This window comes from Pocillopora damicornis, chromosome 7 (genome assembly GCF_964200805.1).
Source record: "Pocillopora damicornis chromosome 7, jaPocDami1.2, whole genome shotgun sequence".
Lineage (NCBI taxonomy): Eukaryota > Metazoa > Cnidaria > Anthozoa > Scleractinia > Pocilloporidae > Pocillopora > Pocillopora damicornis.
This window is the reverse complement of record NC_142676.1, coordinates 3,582,523-3,596,806: the sequence shown is the minus strand read 5'-3', so window position 1 is coordinate 3,596,806 and position 14,284 is coordinate 3,582,523. Positions and strand designations below refer to the sequence as shown.

At 39.3% G+C, this 14,284-nt stretch overlaps 2 protein-coding genes and 2 pseudogenes across 4 annotated transcripts; 1 reads left to right on the top strand and 3 right to left on the bottom strand.

Annotated features, from left to right (window-relative positions):
- The first annotated feature begins 801 nt into the window (after window positions 1-801).
- On the top strand, window positions 802-4,362 carry LOC149042104 (uncharacterized; annotated as a pseudogene). Its single transcript, XR_016188185.1, has 3 exons — window positions 802-1,151; window positions 1,254-1,507; window positions 1,634-4,362. The product of XR_016188185.1 is annotated as an uncharacterized LOC149042104 (transcript).
- Window positions 4,253-5,360, bottom strand: LOC149042103 (uncharacterized; annotated as a pseudogene). The gene has a single exon (XR_016188181.1). The product of XR_016188181.1 is annotated as an uncharacterized LOC149042103 (transcript).
- Window positions 5,361-8,412: 3,052 nt separating this feature from the next.
- On the bottom strand, window positions 8,413-9,314 carry LOC149042102 (uncharacterized). The gene has a single exon (XM_089211553.1). The coding sequence runs from the start codon at window positions 9,291-9,293 to the stop codon at window positions 8,481-8,483; it is 813 nt and encodes a 270-aa protein (XP_089067679.1). The 5' UTR covers window positions 9,294-9,314; the 3' UTR covers window positions 8,413-8,480.
- Window positions 9,315-12,144: 2,830 nt separating this feature from the next.
- On the bottom strand, window positions 12,145-14,284 carry LOC149042101 (uncharacterized). Its single transcript, XM_089211531.1, has 4 exons — window positions 13,583-14,284; window positions 13,093-13,386; window positions 12,872-13,003; window positions 12,145-12,604 (listed from the first exon to the last, which is right to left on the bottom strand). The coding sequence occupies exons 1-4, from the start codon at window positions 13,974-13,976 to the stop codon at window positions 12,411-12,413; spliced, it is 1,014 nt and encodes a 337-aa protein (XP_089067657.1). The 5' UTR covers window positions 13,977-14,284; the 3' UTR covers window positions 12,145-12,410.

Below are 14,284 nucleotides of genomic sequence, written 5' to 3'. Positions count from 1 at the left end.
TACCAGAGGTTGAATTTTTGCGTAGTCCCATACATTTACAATGAATACACGTCTTCCACTGTATCCATAATAGCCATCATTGTAGGCACAATGAGATGGAGAAAATCACACATTTTTGGGCATTGAAACACCGAGATCTGCCCTGTTTTTCAATTATGTAACATCTAGTTTTACATGTCCCACGCAAAATATAAAAATCAGCCCTCGACACTGAAGGATTCAATGAATCCAAGTTAGTAGTTACTCGCACGCTTCGCCATGCTGTCACATGAAATCTACAGTATTAAGCCCAAAACTTGAACGTGATCTTTGAAGAATGGTTGTAATATTTGAATTTAACAAAATACTAGCATAAAATGCAACCGAAACCTTACCTTCCTTTAGTAGTTCCGACAAAAAAGCACAACTTCGATCACCAGCGCACTCCAAACCAATAAGGGAAGCTACGAGGTAATGTCAAATTCTCGTCTTCCTAACCTTTCCAACGTATCGAAGAAAATTTCACTGATACTTCGCGCTTAAAAACGCAACAAGAATATCAATCTTTCAACAATCCGAAGTGTTCCAAAAGGCATCAAGGATAAGGCCATGAAACAAGAATAGCCCATGAAGTTCTCAACCTTCGAGCGCGGAAAACTTAACGATAGTCTCACAATTTTGCATTGCATCCCTCCCCTAGTTGGGAAGTGACACGCAGAAGACACGTTCACAACGCACTTTGATTGGAAGAAGTAAAACCGCATTCTATTGGTTATTAGGTGTGAGGACATAACTACAACGGAAGACACAACCAGCCGTTCCTCACGTTGTAACCCAGTAACTACTGGACTTGTAATGACGTTGTAACCAGTCAATTAATGCATTGTACACAACTGCAACGCTACATACAGAAGCCAATACGTCAACACAACCGCTGTGATTTCTGTATTTCTAGAGTCCTGGTACTGAGAGAACAATTTTTTACTTAGGGGGCTCCACTGTTAAGACAAACGCAGAACAAAAACGAAGAAAATACACCCAAAATACCTGTCCTCCTCCCTGAAAAGTATAATTTTGACCGTTTAGTTACCGAGCGTGCCATAAATCGAAAGTTGAAAGTGGACTTTGGTGTAAATGGCGTCGTTTTCGCCGATTTCTTCGGAGGAATCCAGGTAAGAAAATGTCCTGTAAACTCGATTTTCTCCGTTGATCAGTTTAGGCCGCCATCTTGAATTTCCTCAGGCTCAATGTCGAGTGTTTTATTTCATCTGTAGCCCTGAAGGAGACCGTAAATGTTGCGGAAAAAGCCGAAAATGCAGCAAAGGGAAAGGCCATGTGGGCAAATGTGATTCGAACCGACAAGTAAATCGTTTCTGGGAAACATCGCCCATTTTTAACATTCATAAGGAGCGCCAAACGCTGCAAGACAACTTTCGTTATCTTCAAGTCCAAGAAGATGCTTTATCCAAGAAGGAGCAAGATATCTTGGCTTTACAAAGGGAGACAGATTCTCTAGTGGAGGAATCAGGTTAGTTTCCTACTTGTAAGTGGGTTAGTTGCGGCAAGATAAACGGAATTGATTATTATTTATTCATTTATTTGCCGTTTTGGAATTGTCATTATTTTGATGATGATTCCCTATCCTTGTTTATAGAAAGAGCACTGCAAAAATCAAAAGGAGAGAAAGAGACACTAGACAAAGAAATAAGTGAAGCAGAGGAGACACTGAGAGAACTAAAGGAGGCATATGAGAAAGTGAAAAAGCTGTTGGGGCAAGAGGAATATTCCCGAAGACGAAGGAGTGCTGCTAGCACATCATATGAAATGATTAATGATTATAAGTCGAGCACTAGATCTAGGAGAAGGGAAGAAACTAAAAACATTTTAGAATTTATTCATGGGGGTTTTGAAGCTTCATTGTATGGGGCATGGGATTTTTTGGCTGCCAATGCAAGTAATGAAACCATGACCAAATTAATGAGTAGTTATAAGAGGGGCCGATTTCTTCAGGGTATTTTTGAGAGAGCCATTAATGATTTTCAGAAGTCAGAAGAAGTACTGAAACAGTCTGTGGCACTTAAATATCAGAGTTATTTGTCTAGAAGAAAGTATAATCTTGTCTGTAAAACACAAAGTTCATTTTTTAATGCTGAAAAAGAAGTCTGGCTGCCACGTAACATTAAATGTCTTGGAGTTGACTTAAGGTTACCCAAGCTCAGCTTCTCAGATGACAATGTTGACAAGTTTGTGAAAAGTTTAGACATTGGTCATGTCACACAGATCCCAGGGGTATCAGGTGTTTCTCGCACAGTCACTGGCCTGGTGTTTATGATTATTGATTTGCACTTGAGAGTTCCCCATCTTTCTCGTAAACTTGTCTGGTTCAATGAAAATGAAAATCATTTTATTTTTCAGTTCTCAGATGATGGAGCTCCTGAAACAAATGAGCTGACAATGTCAATAGGAAGTATGGTGTGCTGGAACTTTGGAGATCAGGTACGAAGTAGGGACTTCCAGTACCTCCTCCACTGTGTAAGTGTAAAAGAGAAAGATCAAATAATGCATGACCTCTGGAAGCAGCCCACTGAAGAGATGAAAATGTTGGAAGGTAATGTTTTGACTGTTTGTGATAAGGAGTGCACTGTTGAATTTCAGCCAGGAGCAGACATGTCCTGGCAGAGCTGGGCTGCCAATGAACTCAACCAGGCAGCTACATATCCTTCCCCATATGCAAATGTTCATAAAGGAAACATGCTTAAGTCAACTCCATGTTAATGTCACAACATGGACAATTGGATATGCCATTCCCTATCATGCAAATTTGCTGTTTACAAGGTATGGGGTGGGATATGGCATTATCTCTTTGCAGGCTAAAGAGGCCAACCATTCTGGAGTGAAGGAAGATTTGATCTTAACTAACCGGTCAAATGTAAGTACTGCCACTGATAAATGGTGGCAAGTAATGCGAAGTAATTATGTTCGCTCATTTTACCTCCCAGAACATCAACCAATGCCCTCTTCTTATACTTCACACTACCAATCACGTTCTCCACCACACTGTCACCAATCAAATGTTTGTAATTGTGGTAGAAATAAAGAAAACGATTTGCTCAGTTGTCAAGTTTGTTTCTCCAGTATTAACCTTGTGACTTGTGCAAGCAGCAGAGGTCTGACAGAATCAGTGTTGTGTGCACTAAAACCTGTTGTCTGTAAACAGTGCAATACTCGCTTTGCTGATAACCTGTCATTATTGTCTCATTTAAAGTTCTGCAATGCCACTGAGGTAAGAAAGGTAGCTATACAGCCAACTTTGATGACAGTACCTAGTTTAAAGGAAGCTTTACGAAGTAGAGGATTAAGCACTGCAGGTACTAAGGAAATTCTAATTAAGCACCTTGAAGGTGCATTGGCTGGGGAGGGGTAGTTGAATTATTTTTTTAATCAACAGTTTAAATCTCTCAAAATATTTGATTTTCAAGTTATTTTTCTTGGCCAAGTTGGTGCACAATAAGGCATACTTGTTATGAGAATGATAACTAGGCTCTCAACAAATTCTGTGTACCAGTAATGTGAGTAATATACCTACTTCATAAGAAAAATATATTTAAATTGGTGCAAAGTTTTTTAAATTAGCTATGTTTGTCAGAGAGGTTAAACCTGTCCAAATGCAAAAGTACTGTTGTCACTGATATCACTTGGTATGCACTGATATATTACATTTAAAACTTTATAAACCCATTATTTTTTTTACTAACTTGCATTTTAGAGGTAGGGTTTCTGCTCTAATGAATTTATGGAATTTTGTACTTAAAGGTTTGGCCACTTAAGCCTTTACATGCTAACAACAGCATGAATATTCTCTATACTGTTCTCAATATATTTTACAAGGTGTTGACAAGGAGAATTTGCTAAATAATCAAGAGCTTCATTAGTTAATAATTATTTCCCTCATTCTTGTGACCTTATGTTTAATTTGGGGTTAATATTGTAAGAAGAACTTAGATTCTAGACATTGTAAGGGGTCAAAGGGTCAATAACTAGTGACCCAGCATTTTGCTTATGTGGACACAATACATTTGTTTTATTAATGGATTTGTCTCAAATAAAAGGTAAACGAATTTGCAGCTTGATAGTTTTAAGAGTAAGATAAAGTATACACAGATAAATGAAATTTGTATCTAAAAGGAGTAATTCTGTATACTGATAGATAATTTCATAAATGAGTCAGACATCATTGTTAGTCAAATAATAAAAAAGCTTTCAGCTATTATGTTTAGGTAAAACCATAATTCTATTTATTCACTCCAATGTATTACAGTCTACAAGATACGAAGATTAAATTTTAAAATATCTGCTTGTATTAAAAACATGTTTCCTTTAGAACTTTGTTTCAGATTACATTCAAGGTTGTCATTCTTTTGATGTATGAAGTTTCGTGACAAGGTCTAACAAAACATTAGCAAGTCCTACTGTTAATTAACTGTCAAGCTAGATAGTGTTCAAATTCAATAGCTTTTGCAAATTGGAGTCCTTTGCAAATCCTTCTCGATCATAGCGCTGCACGCAAAATGTGGTTACTACCCTTTGTTGTTTTGTTGAATAAACCATTTGCAGCGGCGTAGTTGGTGTTACAACAACAATTGACTTGCCGCTGTAACTTTGAAGCACGCGACCATCCTCGGGGATTTTCTCGAAGTGCCGCTTCTTGAGAAAATTCTCTCCTTTAAATCTCGCGGGAGAAAAAAATTTTTTCTGCAGTGTCGAGCCTTTGGAAAGTTAGCGTTATTCTCTCACCATTCTTGGTTGTGTCCGCGCTTCCCCCGTAGCCTTGTACTAAAACCCAGATATGTTTAAAGATTTGAAATGGCATAAAGAGAGTGATGGGCGCCATAAGACCGGTCATTCTAGAGCGAGCGAGCTTCGCATCAATAGAGAGCCCGATCTCCTTTAGGACGCCATCCACCAAGGGACCTACAAGCTCCAACTTGTTGCCTGTGAGCTCTTCCAACACGGGATCAAGGTCTCTCATCCCGTAATTAGGTTTATTTTCTGCGAAACGAACCCTCCTCAACCATTCTTTCTCCGCAGAGAACTTCATCTCTACGGAGTTGGTATTCCAAAACCGGTCTCCTCTCTCTGTTTCATCCTCCATGCCGAAGTGCCTTAAACAGAGTTTGTTTGATGTGCTCGCGCTGTTATTATTTGCCGCCATTTTTGAATTGGCCTTTACTTTTCGTGCCAACTGCCGCTGATGATTTCTGCGCCAGCGCGCATCAGAGTTGCGGGAGGAAAACCCATGGCAACCGACCATCGTGCATCTCATGTTTTTCAGTGGAAAGAATTTGTTTATTATGGGTTATCGGTTATGACGCGCGGCAAGGCGCGTGACAAATAAGATCTATGGAAAAAAAAAACTCGGCTGTTCCCAAGGAAAGAACACTTTCTGAACAATTATTGAGCAGATTTGCATCATTGGAAAAAAAGTAAACTCTCTGGAAAATATCTTCAAAAGGCACGGAATTTTGACTGTTCAAGGGACAATTTTAATACTTGAAGTCTCTCGAAAACGCTAGCCTGAATACAAAAGCTTTTTGATGCGACTTACATTTGATAAAGAGACTTCGCAATCTAAAGTTTCCTTTGGAAATCCTTACCCTTTTCTTTTAAATTGAAACTCAAAACAGGATTTCGTTGATGAAGTTTGGGCCCATTGGTCTAAACTATTTAATGTCATAGTAGAGAAACACGCACCCTGTATAAAAAAGAGAGTTCGGTCTAATCAGCTTCCCTAGATCTATATAGAGATAAAGAAATCTATGCGCTTGAAAAACAAACTGTACAAAAAATATCGTCGCCATCCCACTAAAGACGCGTGGGAGCACTACAGGACACAAAGGAACATACTCTCTAAACTGAAACGAGTCGCAATTAAACGATTTTGCGCTGATTCTGCCTCTAATGCAAGCACACCCAACAGCTTCTGGAAAAATCTGAAACCCCTTTTACCCTCCGCAAGGAGGGACGTCTCCCAGGATGATATTCACCTTATAGATGACGGCAAAGTCATCAAAGAACCTTCAAACCTTTTTTAATTCATTTTTTTCTACCCCAGTCTTGGACCAGCCTGCCCTAAAACTCAAGCGGGAAGAATTTTCGACCCACCCTAGCATCTCCTCTATTTCATCGCGCGACTTTAAGCTGAACTTTTCTTTTCAACCTGCACGTGTCTCATATATTCAATCTGTTCTGGATAGGATCAAGTGCAATAAATCTTGCGGACCCGATAACATAATGCCCAAGATTCTTAAATATTCAGCACCATCTATAGCAGTTCACCTCACAAGGCTACTTAATCTCTACATTAGTACCTCTACGTGGCCTACGGAGTGGAAGCTCAGCCATGTGACACCTGTATTTAAAAAAGACGATGCCACATTAGTATCAAATTACAGACCTATCAGTGTCCTGTCCATCATACCCAAGATCTTAGAAAAAGTCAATTTTGACCAGCTGTACGACGTATTCAAACCCTTGTTCTCGTCTAACATGTCTGGCTTTCTTCGCGGTCATTCGTGGTACACTGCTCTGATCAAAATGTTTGACGACTGGCGTCTGGCTCCATTGCAATCGACTTATCTAAAGCCTTTGATTCCATATGTCATAACCTGCTTCTTGCAAAGCTACGTGCTTATGGTGTTGGTGAGGAGGCGATTGACTTCTTGCATTCCCACTTGTCTGGTCGCAAGCAAAGAGTGGAGGTCAACAGAGTTTTCTCGGATTGGTTACCGGTGTACTGTGGTGTTCCTCAAGGTAGCCTTCTGGGGCCACTCTTATTTAACATATTTATCAACGATGATGATACCGCTGCCTATGCGTCTAATACAGACATTTCTGCACGGGAACTGTCTCTTAACAAAGATCTGAAGAACCTCTCATCCTGGTTTGCTTCAAATTATTTGTTCGTCAACAGCAAGAAAACCCAAGCTATGATACTGAGTAAACACTCTCATGAAGCTACTCTTTATATTGGCGACACCGTTATCAAAATAAGTGGCTTCCTGAATATCCTTGGTGTTCGTTTGGATTATAGGCTATCCTTTAAAGACCACCTATCAACTGTTTTAAGGAAGATCTATACCAAGATCGGAGCTCTGAGACGACTTAAAACGATAGTCCCAGCTGATATCTCATTAATGCTGTACGAGGCCTATATACTTCCGCATCTTGAATATTGTAGTCAATTACTATTAGGAATTAGCAAAACCTTGAACAAGAAACTTGAATCTGCAAACTATTATGCCCTAAAAGTCCTTTTAAATTTTGGAAACAGCTTTGATTATGATTCTATATTGTCTACTGTAAATATGCGATCACTGGAACACAGACGATATTACCAATCTCTTGTTCACCTTTTTAAATGTTAATAGGACTGACTATATTTCTGATTTATTCGAACCTCATATATTGCGCTACAATTTAAGGGACAGCGATCACAATCTCACTCAACCGTCCTACAACAATCGATATTATCATAATTCCTTCACATATAAGGCTTCGCAAATGTGGAATCAGCTTCTCTCTTATATTAAAGGATCAACCGATTTGAGTGAATTTCGCAAACTTTTAAAATCCTTTAATCTATCAGTCTTGAGAGCCAGTTGTAAATGCAATTATTGTATATCTTAGGGTTTTGCTAGAGCTTTTAGTTTTTCATTAATTCATTAATTCACTGGGTCGCGGGTGGGTGCAGCTTTCTAAATTATCCTATGTAGGTGCTAGTTTATTAATTTGCTTCATAATTGTATTGTTTTTAACTAAGTATTTAATGAGGGTCTGGATGGGGGTATCTCGAAAACACTAAACACTAAAATTTTACCTTCTATAACATCAAACATTAAAATTTTGGGCTGTTTAACATCTAACACTAAAAAGTTCTCTGAAACACTAAAATTGATACAAATGTAACGAGAAACGGCTAAAAAATGCGCCAGATACTGATAACGATAAACGCGGGCATTCAATATGGAATCAGCTACAATTGATTTACATACTGTGTCATTTTGATTGCAATTTTGTGTTGTTCATTGTTTATGTCTCTATCATGGAAAATCATTGTAGACTATTTCTCTGCAGAAGGGTACATTATGCTTAACAATTAAAATTTTCCTCTGTCGTTATCACACTTTCGCAAACTTTCATTTGAACAATTTGTTTATTTAATCATCATCATGCTCCTTTTACCTACCGGGAAAAGGCTGTTGCATCCTCACTAGCCATCCTCTTGTTTCTTAGCACATGTATTAGCAGCAAGCAAGCCTTGAATCTAAACTCCCCCTTTCCTTCTTTACGGTTTGTCTCCAAGTCTCGTTAGGTCTACCTCTTCATCGTTTGCTTTCCAGGGTCCTCCAAGGTGGCGCTATTTACGGGTTGTTATGCAATTAACTCTTGATCACAGATTCACCACAAGGTAATGTATATGCGCAGACCCGATAGTGCAAACTCTACAAGTCAAGGCGAAAATGAGCGCGAATGGCGCGCCCGGACCTGGTGAGTGTTGTTGTGTGGGGGTAGGAGTCGTGATCGTCATCATCCACATCGGTGCCTGAGTCGGTGTCGTATTCATCCTCTTGATCTGGCACTTCAACAACAGCAACTATTTCAATAGTGCTATCGTCCACAAACGTGATACTGGGTGCGTGCGAGTCCCCATCGTCATCTATGATATGCGGAGTAATTTGTTCCATTACTTCTCCTTCAACAGTTGGGTCGTTGTGGAACATTACTTTGGTATGAGGAGGTTGAGTGTAATACACTGCTGGTGGGAGAGCTCCGGCTTTGTCTTTTGTGGTTTCACTGCGCACTGTTCTCTGCCTCACGGGACGAAATTTATCCACCAACTCCTTCATCGCTACTTCAATTAGAGGATCTATCCTTGCAGCTGTTGGAGACTTCATCACTTCAACATCTGCCAACTCCATACTAGATGTTGGAACTGGATAAAACGATTTGTCATGTGTAAAGTATTTGGCACTCCATTTTGTTGTTCTTTTTAATGATTCTTTTGCAATTGTTCCAAAGTCTCGAGCATACTGTAAAGCTGTAAAAGTCTCGTTTTTGAAGTGGGAGACTGCATGAAGGTTTTCAACTATAGTGGTCAGTAATGTACGGAGGTCAACGTCACCAACATAATCCTCATTTATGTTCTTCAAGTTATTTTGCAGTCGTGCCATACCTTGTTCAAGGAGTTCTAACGAGACTTGAGTTTTCTTTGACACAGTTCCTTGGGGACCATTTGTTGCTGCTGCTTCTTTCATGTTGTAGTGCTGTTTAACTGTAGCAACTGTACTTTTAATATATTCGTTCACTGATGAAACATTGTTCACAGCATCTTGAAGGGATAGTGATACTGCGTCTACGGTATGAGCACCAATTCCAAAACTGTCGTACAGCTTCCCAAGGGCTTGAAGAAAGGACACTGTCCCAGTAAGCGGTGAAACAATTTTTACCGTTCCAGCAGCTACGTCCGACACCAATATAGTATTCTGGAAACTGCATATTCCGTGGACTTGCGCAAAGGTACAGGTTTCACCAGTTCCATCATTAGTTCCTTCTTTTCCAGTGCCCATCAATGTTTTAACAGTTGAGGTTTTCGGATCGAAGGTCTTGACTTTCCTATCTACGATGTCAGTGAACACAATTACGTCGCCATAATGACACAGCCTCTTGATTTCACTGCATGAATCGGACGAATTCTGCAGGAGCTGTTTGACGTTTGAATTTGCCAGGTCACAATCGTATAACCCACCTGCATTACCAGATGCAGCCAAGTATGCGGACCCTCTCCACACACAAAGAGATTCAATACTGGAAACGCCATCGGGATAATGTATTTCTCGCATGCTAGTACCAACTACAGCAACTCCATTGCAGCTTACTTCCAACTGAATAATCCTTTGGTGCTCGTCATCCGCACACAAAAGGATGTCTGTACTCGCCACACAAATTGACGTTGGTTTTACTAAAGGCGTGTTAAGCTGGATGATTTCTGGGTTCTTAACTTGTGCAGCTAAAGCTTTTAAATGTGTCGCGAGTCGCTTCCGAAGAATTGGCACTGTGCCATCCTGTGATAAACTAAAACGACTCAGCTGTGAAAGTAGTTCTGCTCGCGATTTCAGGCCCTCCGGCTTTAAACGTACTTTGCCTTCCAAGTCAATAACACGGATTGCCCCAGATCCTCTTTCAGAAACGAAAACTATACCACTGGGAAAACAAAGGTCCCTTGCATCCTTGAATGTCTCTTTCCGAACGTGAACATCAACTGGTTGATGCAAACGTAATTCCACGAGACGAGCCTCTTGAGATTCGAAGTCATAGTCTAACACAAGCACTTTTCCTTGATCCCCACTTTCAATCGCAATGGGTCTTTTGCATATCCCACTCTGATTGGATTTCCAAAAGCGATACTTTTCTGGAACTATTGTGTGGACGACCAAACTTATTCCTCTCAGTACCTCTAGTACCAAGGTTCTAGTAAGGCGCACGATAGGTTCTACAGCCATCCGATCTTTATTCCTTCGTAACTTCTTACGTACATCAGGGCCAGCAGAATCGCGGAGTGTTCGAATTAGAACTAGACTACTCTTCGTGCCCTCAAGATCAATGAACCAGTTGGCCCAGCTGCATTTCATACTCTTGCCAAGATGAACCACATCTGGCAGGGCGACAAGAAGCGAAAGTTCAATAGGTAATGTACCATCTTCGGCCATAGAGTGTAGATTTGACAACGCCTTCTTGTTACACTCTTCACAATCGGTAATTACCGTTGCAGCAAGAAACCTGTTACACTTTAGTCCTTTTTCTAAACACCGGTTACAAGCCCTTAAGGAAGGAATGTGTGAGACCTGGCCATTTTGTTTACAGGCTGAGCAAACAGATTTGAGCTTAAGACACTCATCACAGCTGCTAAAGCAAGAGGGCATGTCATTTGATACAATTTGACTTACAGACGCCTGGAGCTTCAAACACATTTGGCAAGTTTGCAAGGTCTTAGCTGTGTCTTGTGTAGATTTGAGGATTTCTTCACCAGTTACTGATTTGGGGCGATAGTACACACGAACTGGAATTGATGAGCCGTTGTCCAGTGATGTACCTACGACCACTTCGGCGCTTGTTAAGAGCTTTTTTTTTATTTCCTCAGGATCAGAAATGGAGTTGCTGCTGAAATTATTTTGGTCTATTTGAGTTGTTAGCCCAACCACCATTTTCTGAAGTGAATCATATTCTAGGCCAGGTTTTAATGCAGTTCCATCAATAGCTTGTGACAATGGTATAACGTTCAACTTGTCTGTAGAAACAAGCGCTAGCAAATCAGCTTGTCGATAGCAACTGGATGGGCATTCTCCACACACCTAGAAGAATAAACGTACACAAACGTCTAAATGCGCAAAGACCACACACAGACCAATGCTAACAATTTGTCAATTCTCATAAATTATAGTGCAACAACATTTCCCTATTACGTAAGCAACCTCAACAAAACTCGCAAGCTTAGAGTTGGAGCCAATAGAAACTACAAGATCAAACACAAATGGACCATCTGTCCTCCATCTTTCTAGTTACATAAACACTCACAAGTTAAAACATGTCAAGTCATCATCCACGTTCGCATCGCTTATCACATGACCCTCCGGATCCTGTGTTGAATCTTTCTGGTCAACATAGCCAGCTTCATCAAAAGCACAATGTGTTTCTTCATCCCATGATTCAATACATGAACTGACAGTCTCATCATGGCTTTGAGACAAGTCTGCGGATTCTTCCAAATCTTCGTTTAGGTAAACATTATCACTGTATAAGGAAATTATCACATACACGTATTATAGTTTTCGCAACATATAGATTCATTTCTGGTCATTGTTCATTGTGTTCACAGTATCAGCCAGTATCAGGAATTTCAAAAGGGGAACAAAGAAGAACATATATAACATTGGGACACTACAAGCAATGGAGAATGCTCCAGATATTAAGCTTTGTAATGGATTTTTGGTATCATGATACAAATGCCAATTGTTTTTAGTAGTTCCACTATTTGGTAACTGCCATGCAATTATATTTTGGCAAAATATGATTTTCTTCTTACACATGAAACACACGTGCAAACATCAATTTGAAAAACATAAACTGCTTTATTTCATTAAGTTCAAAATATCAACAAAAACTATGCATTAAGACTCTATCAGCAGTACTACAAATGCTGGTCAAAGACATTGGTTTTGAGATCTATGGAAAAAGCTAAACAATCTTTGTGTGTACAACAAATATTATCTATTGGTACATGGTAATGACATGTCTATGCATGAGTTCTATAATAATCTAGATTTTCATCCAAAAAAAAGTTCTTTTATACAACAATATATTCTTCAGTAAGGTTTTTACTTGTCAGAGCCTGTTTCTATGGCATCAGCACCAGTAAAGTCCTCCTGCTCATCTTGTGACATGGAATTGCTGCTTGATGCTGAAGAAAGTCGTTCACAATTTCCTTTTTTCCAAAGGCTGTCCAGGGTGTGGTTGTTTTTCACTAAACGCTGTGCTTTCTCGTAATTTCTTTGGCACTTATTGAAATGTGCTACAAAGGACAAATTTTTAGCAAAGGTGAACAGTGTATTCCTAGGTTTACATTTCTCCACCATGGGGATTATTGAAAAAGTGATAAGGGAAGTTCAACTTAATTATAAACATTCATTAGTCTTTTAGAAGATCAGCTGAATACAAAAGACCAGAGTTACTATCACCTAAATACACTCGGAATTATTATTTTTTCTTATTCTGAGTACTGAAACATGTGATCTGCAGTAATGATATTGGTAAGTTAAAAATATTTGTTTAAACTTACTGATTTTGAAGTAATTGACCTTCCATTGGGTGGTTCTGCTGGACTTAGTACTGATAAAATACGGTTTCTTGCAGACTCCACAAGTAAATTTCACCTCATTAAGAGCTGAGCTTCCAGCAAGCTTCCCTAAGTCTAAGCGAGATAAAAGTAAACACATAAGTAAAGGTAAAAGTACAAGTAAAAGTAGAAATTCAAAAACCACCTATTTCATTAAAATTTACCTGCTTGAAGCTCATCTAATTCATGCCTCTGACGCACATTTCTCACAACTTTATTGTCTCGCAAAATATTTTGAAGTAGTTCTTTATCTTCCTGACATTCTTGTCTTCTTTTCCTACTTCTATTTCTCGCAGAATCTGATGCTCCAGGCTCATTGTCTATGATGGCAATTTCTGGATCTTTATCTTCTGAAGAACTTGTTGAAGTACCAAGAGGTTCTTTAGGAGTTTGCTTCACACCCGGTACAAGCACCATTTTCTTGTCTGACCAATTAATTATTTTCTGTACCACATGTACTTAAAAAAGATGAAAAAGAGGAAATTTTACTTTAGTATTTCATACTTATAACCTTCAAAGTAATTATTCTTTTCTAAGATCGAATAAGGATAATTTGTAACCCCCAATTTTCTAATACATATGTGGTTATATTTATCATTAGTTCAAAACTTTTTCCTGCACTTTATGAATTCGACAGATCAGTTGTCTACTTACTATTGAGTTCACTTTGGGTTTCGTCAGAAACAAGGAGTGGCACTTCCATCTCCCACTGTTGTTGCGTAAGGATACGTAAATTCTTTGTTTTCCCGTGAGCACTCCTGGCCAGCCGGTACAGTTTCAGCTCGAAATTTCCCATACCCAGCGACGTAGCCATTTGCGAAATACCAAGAAAGTTGATCATATGCTTCCTGGCGTCCGTTAGATTTCTTTGTTCTATACCGATTGGAATTCTACTGCGATGTCTCTCAAAAGCATCTTCCTCGCCACATCTATAAAAGCTGATCAATACTTCCGCAATTCCCGCCGATGCGGACGAGGCGGCCATTTTGCATGCAGAAGTCTGCTGAAAAACCGCTGACCACAGAATGTCTACAGAACTTATGCGCATGAGTACAAAGTATGCATGCTGACCAGTTCGGTTAGTTCTGCGCAGACTCTTCTCCTTTTGTTTCTAGTTTGCACGCCTTTATCATAAGAGCTAAGTTTGAACAAATCTTAGTCCTTTTTTCTAATATTATTGCTTTCTCTGTAAAACTTTTATTGACCTTTATTGAGTGAAATCGCTGTTCTAATACCTTTTAACACTTAACACTAAACTTTTTTTAAACGCTTAACATTAAAATTTTACCCATTTTAACACTAAACATTAAAAAAAACGGCCAAATAACACTTGACACTAAACCCCATCCAGACCCT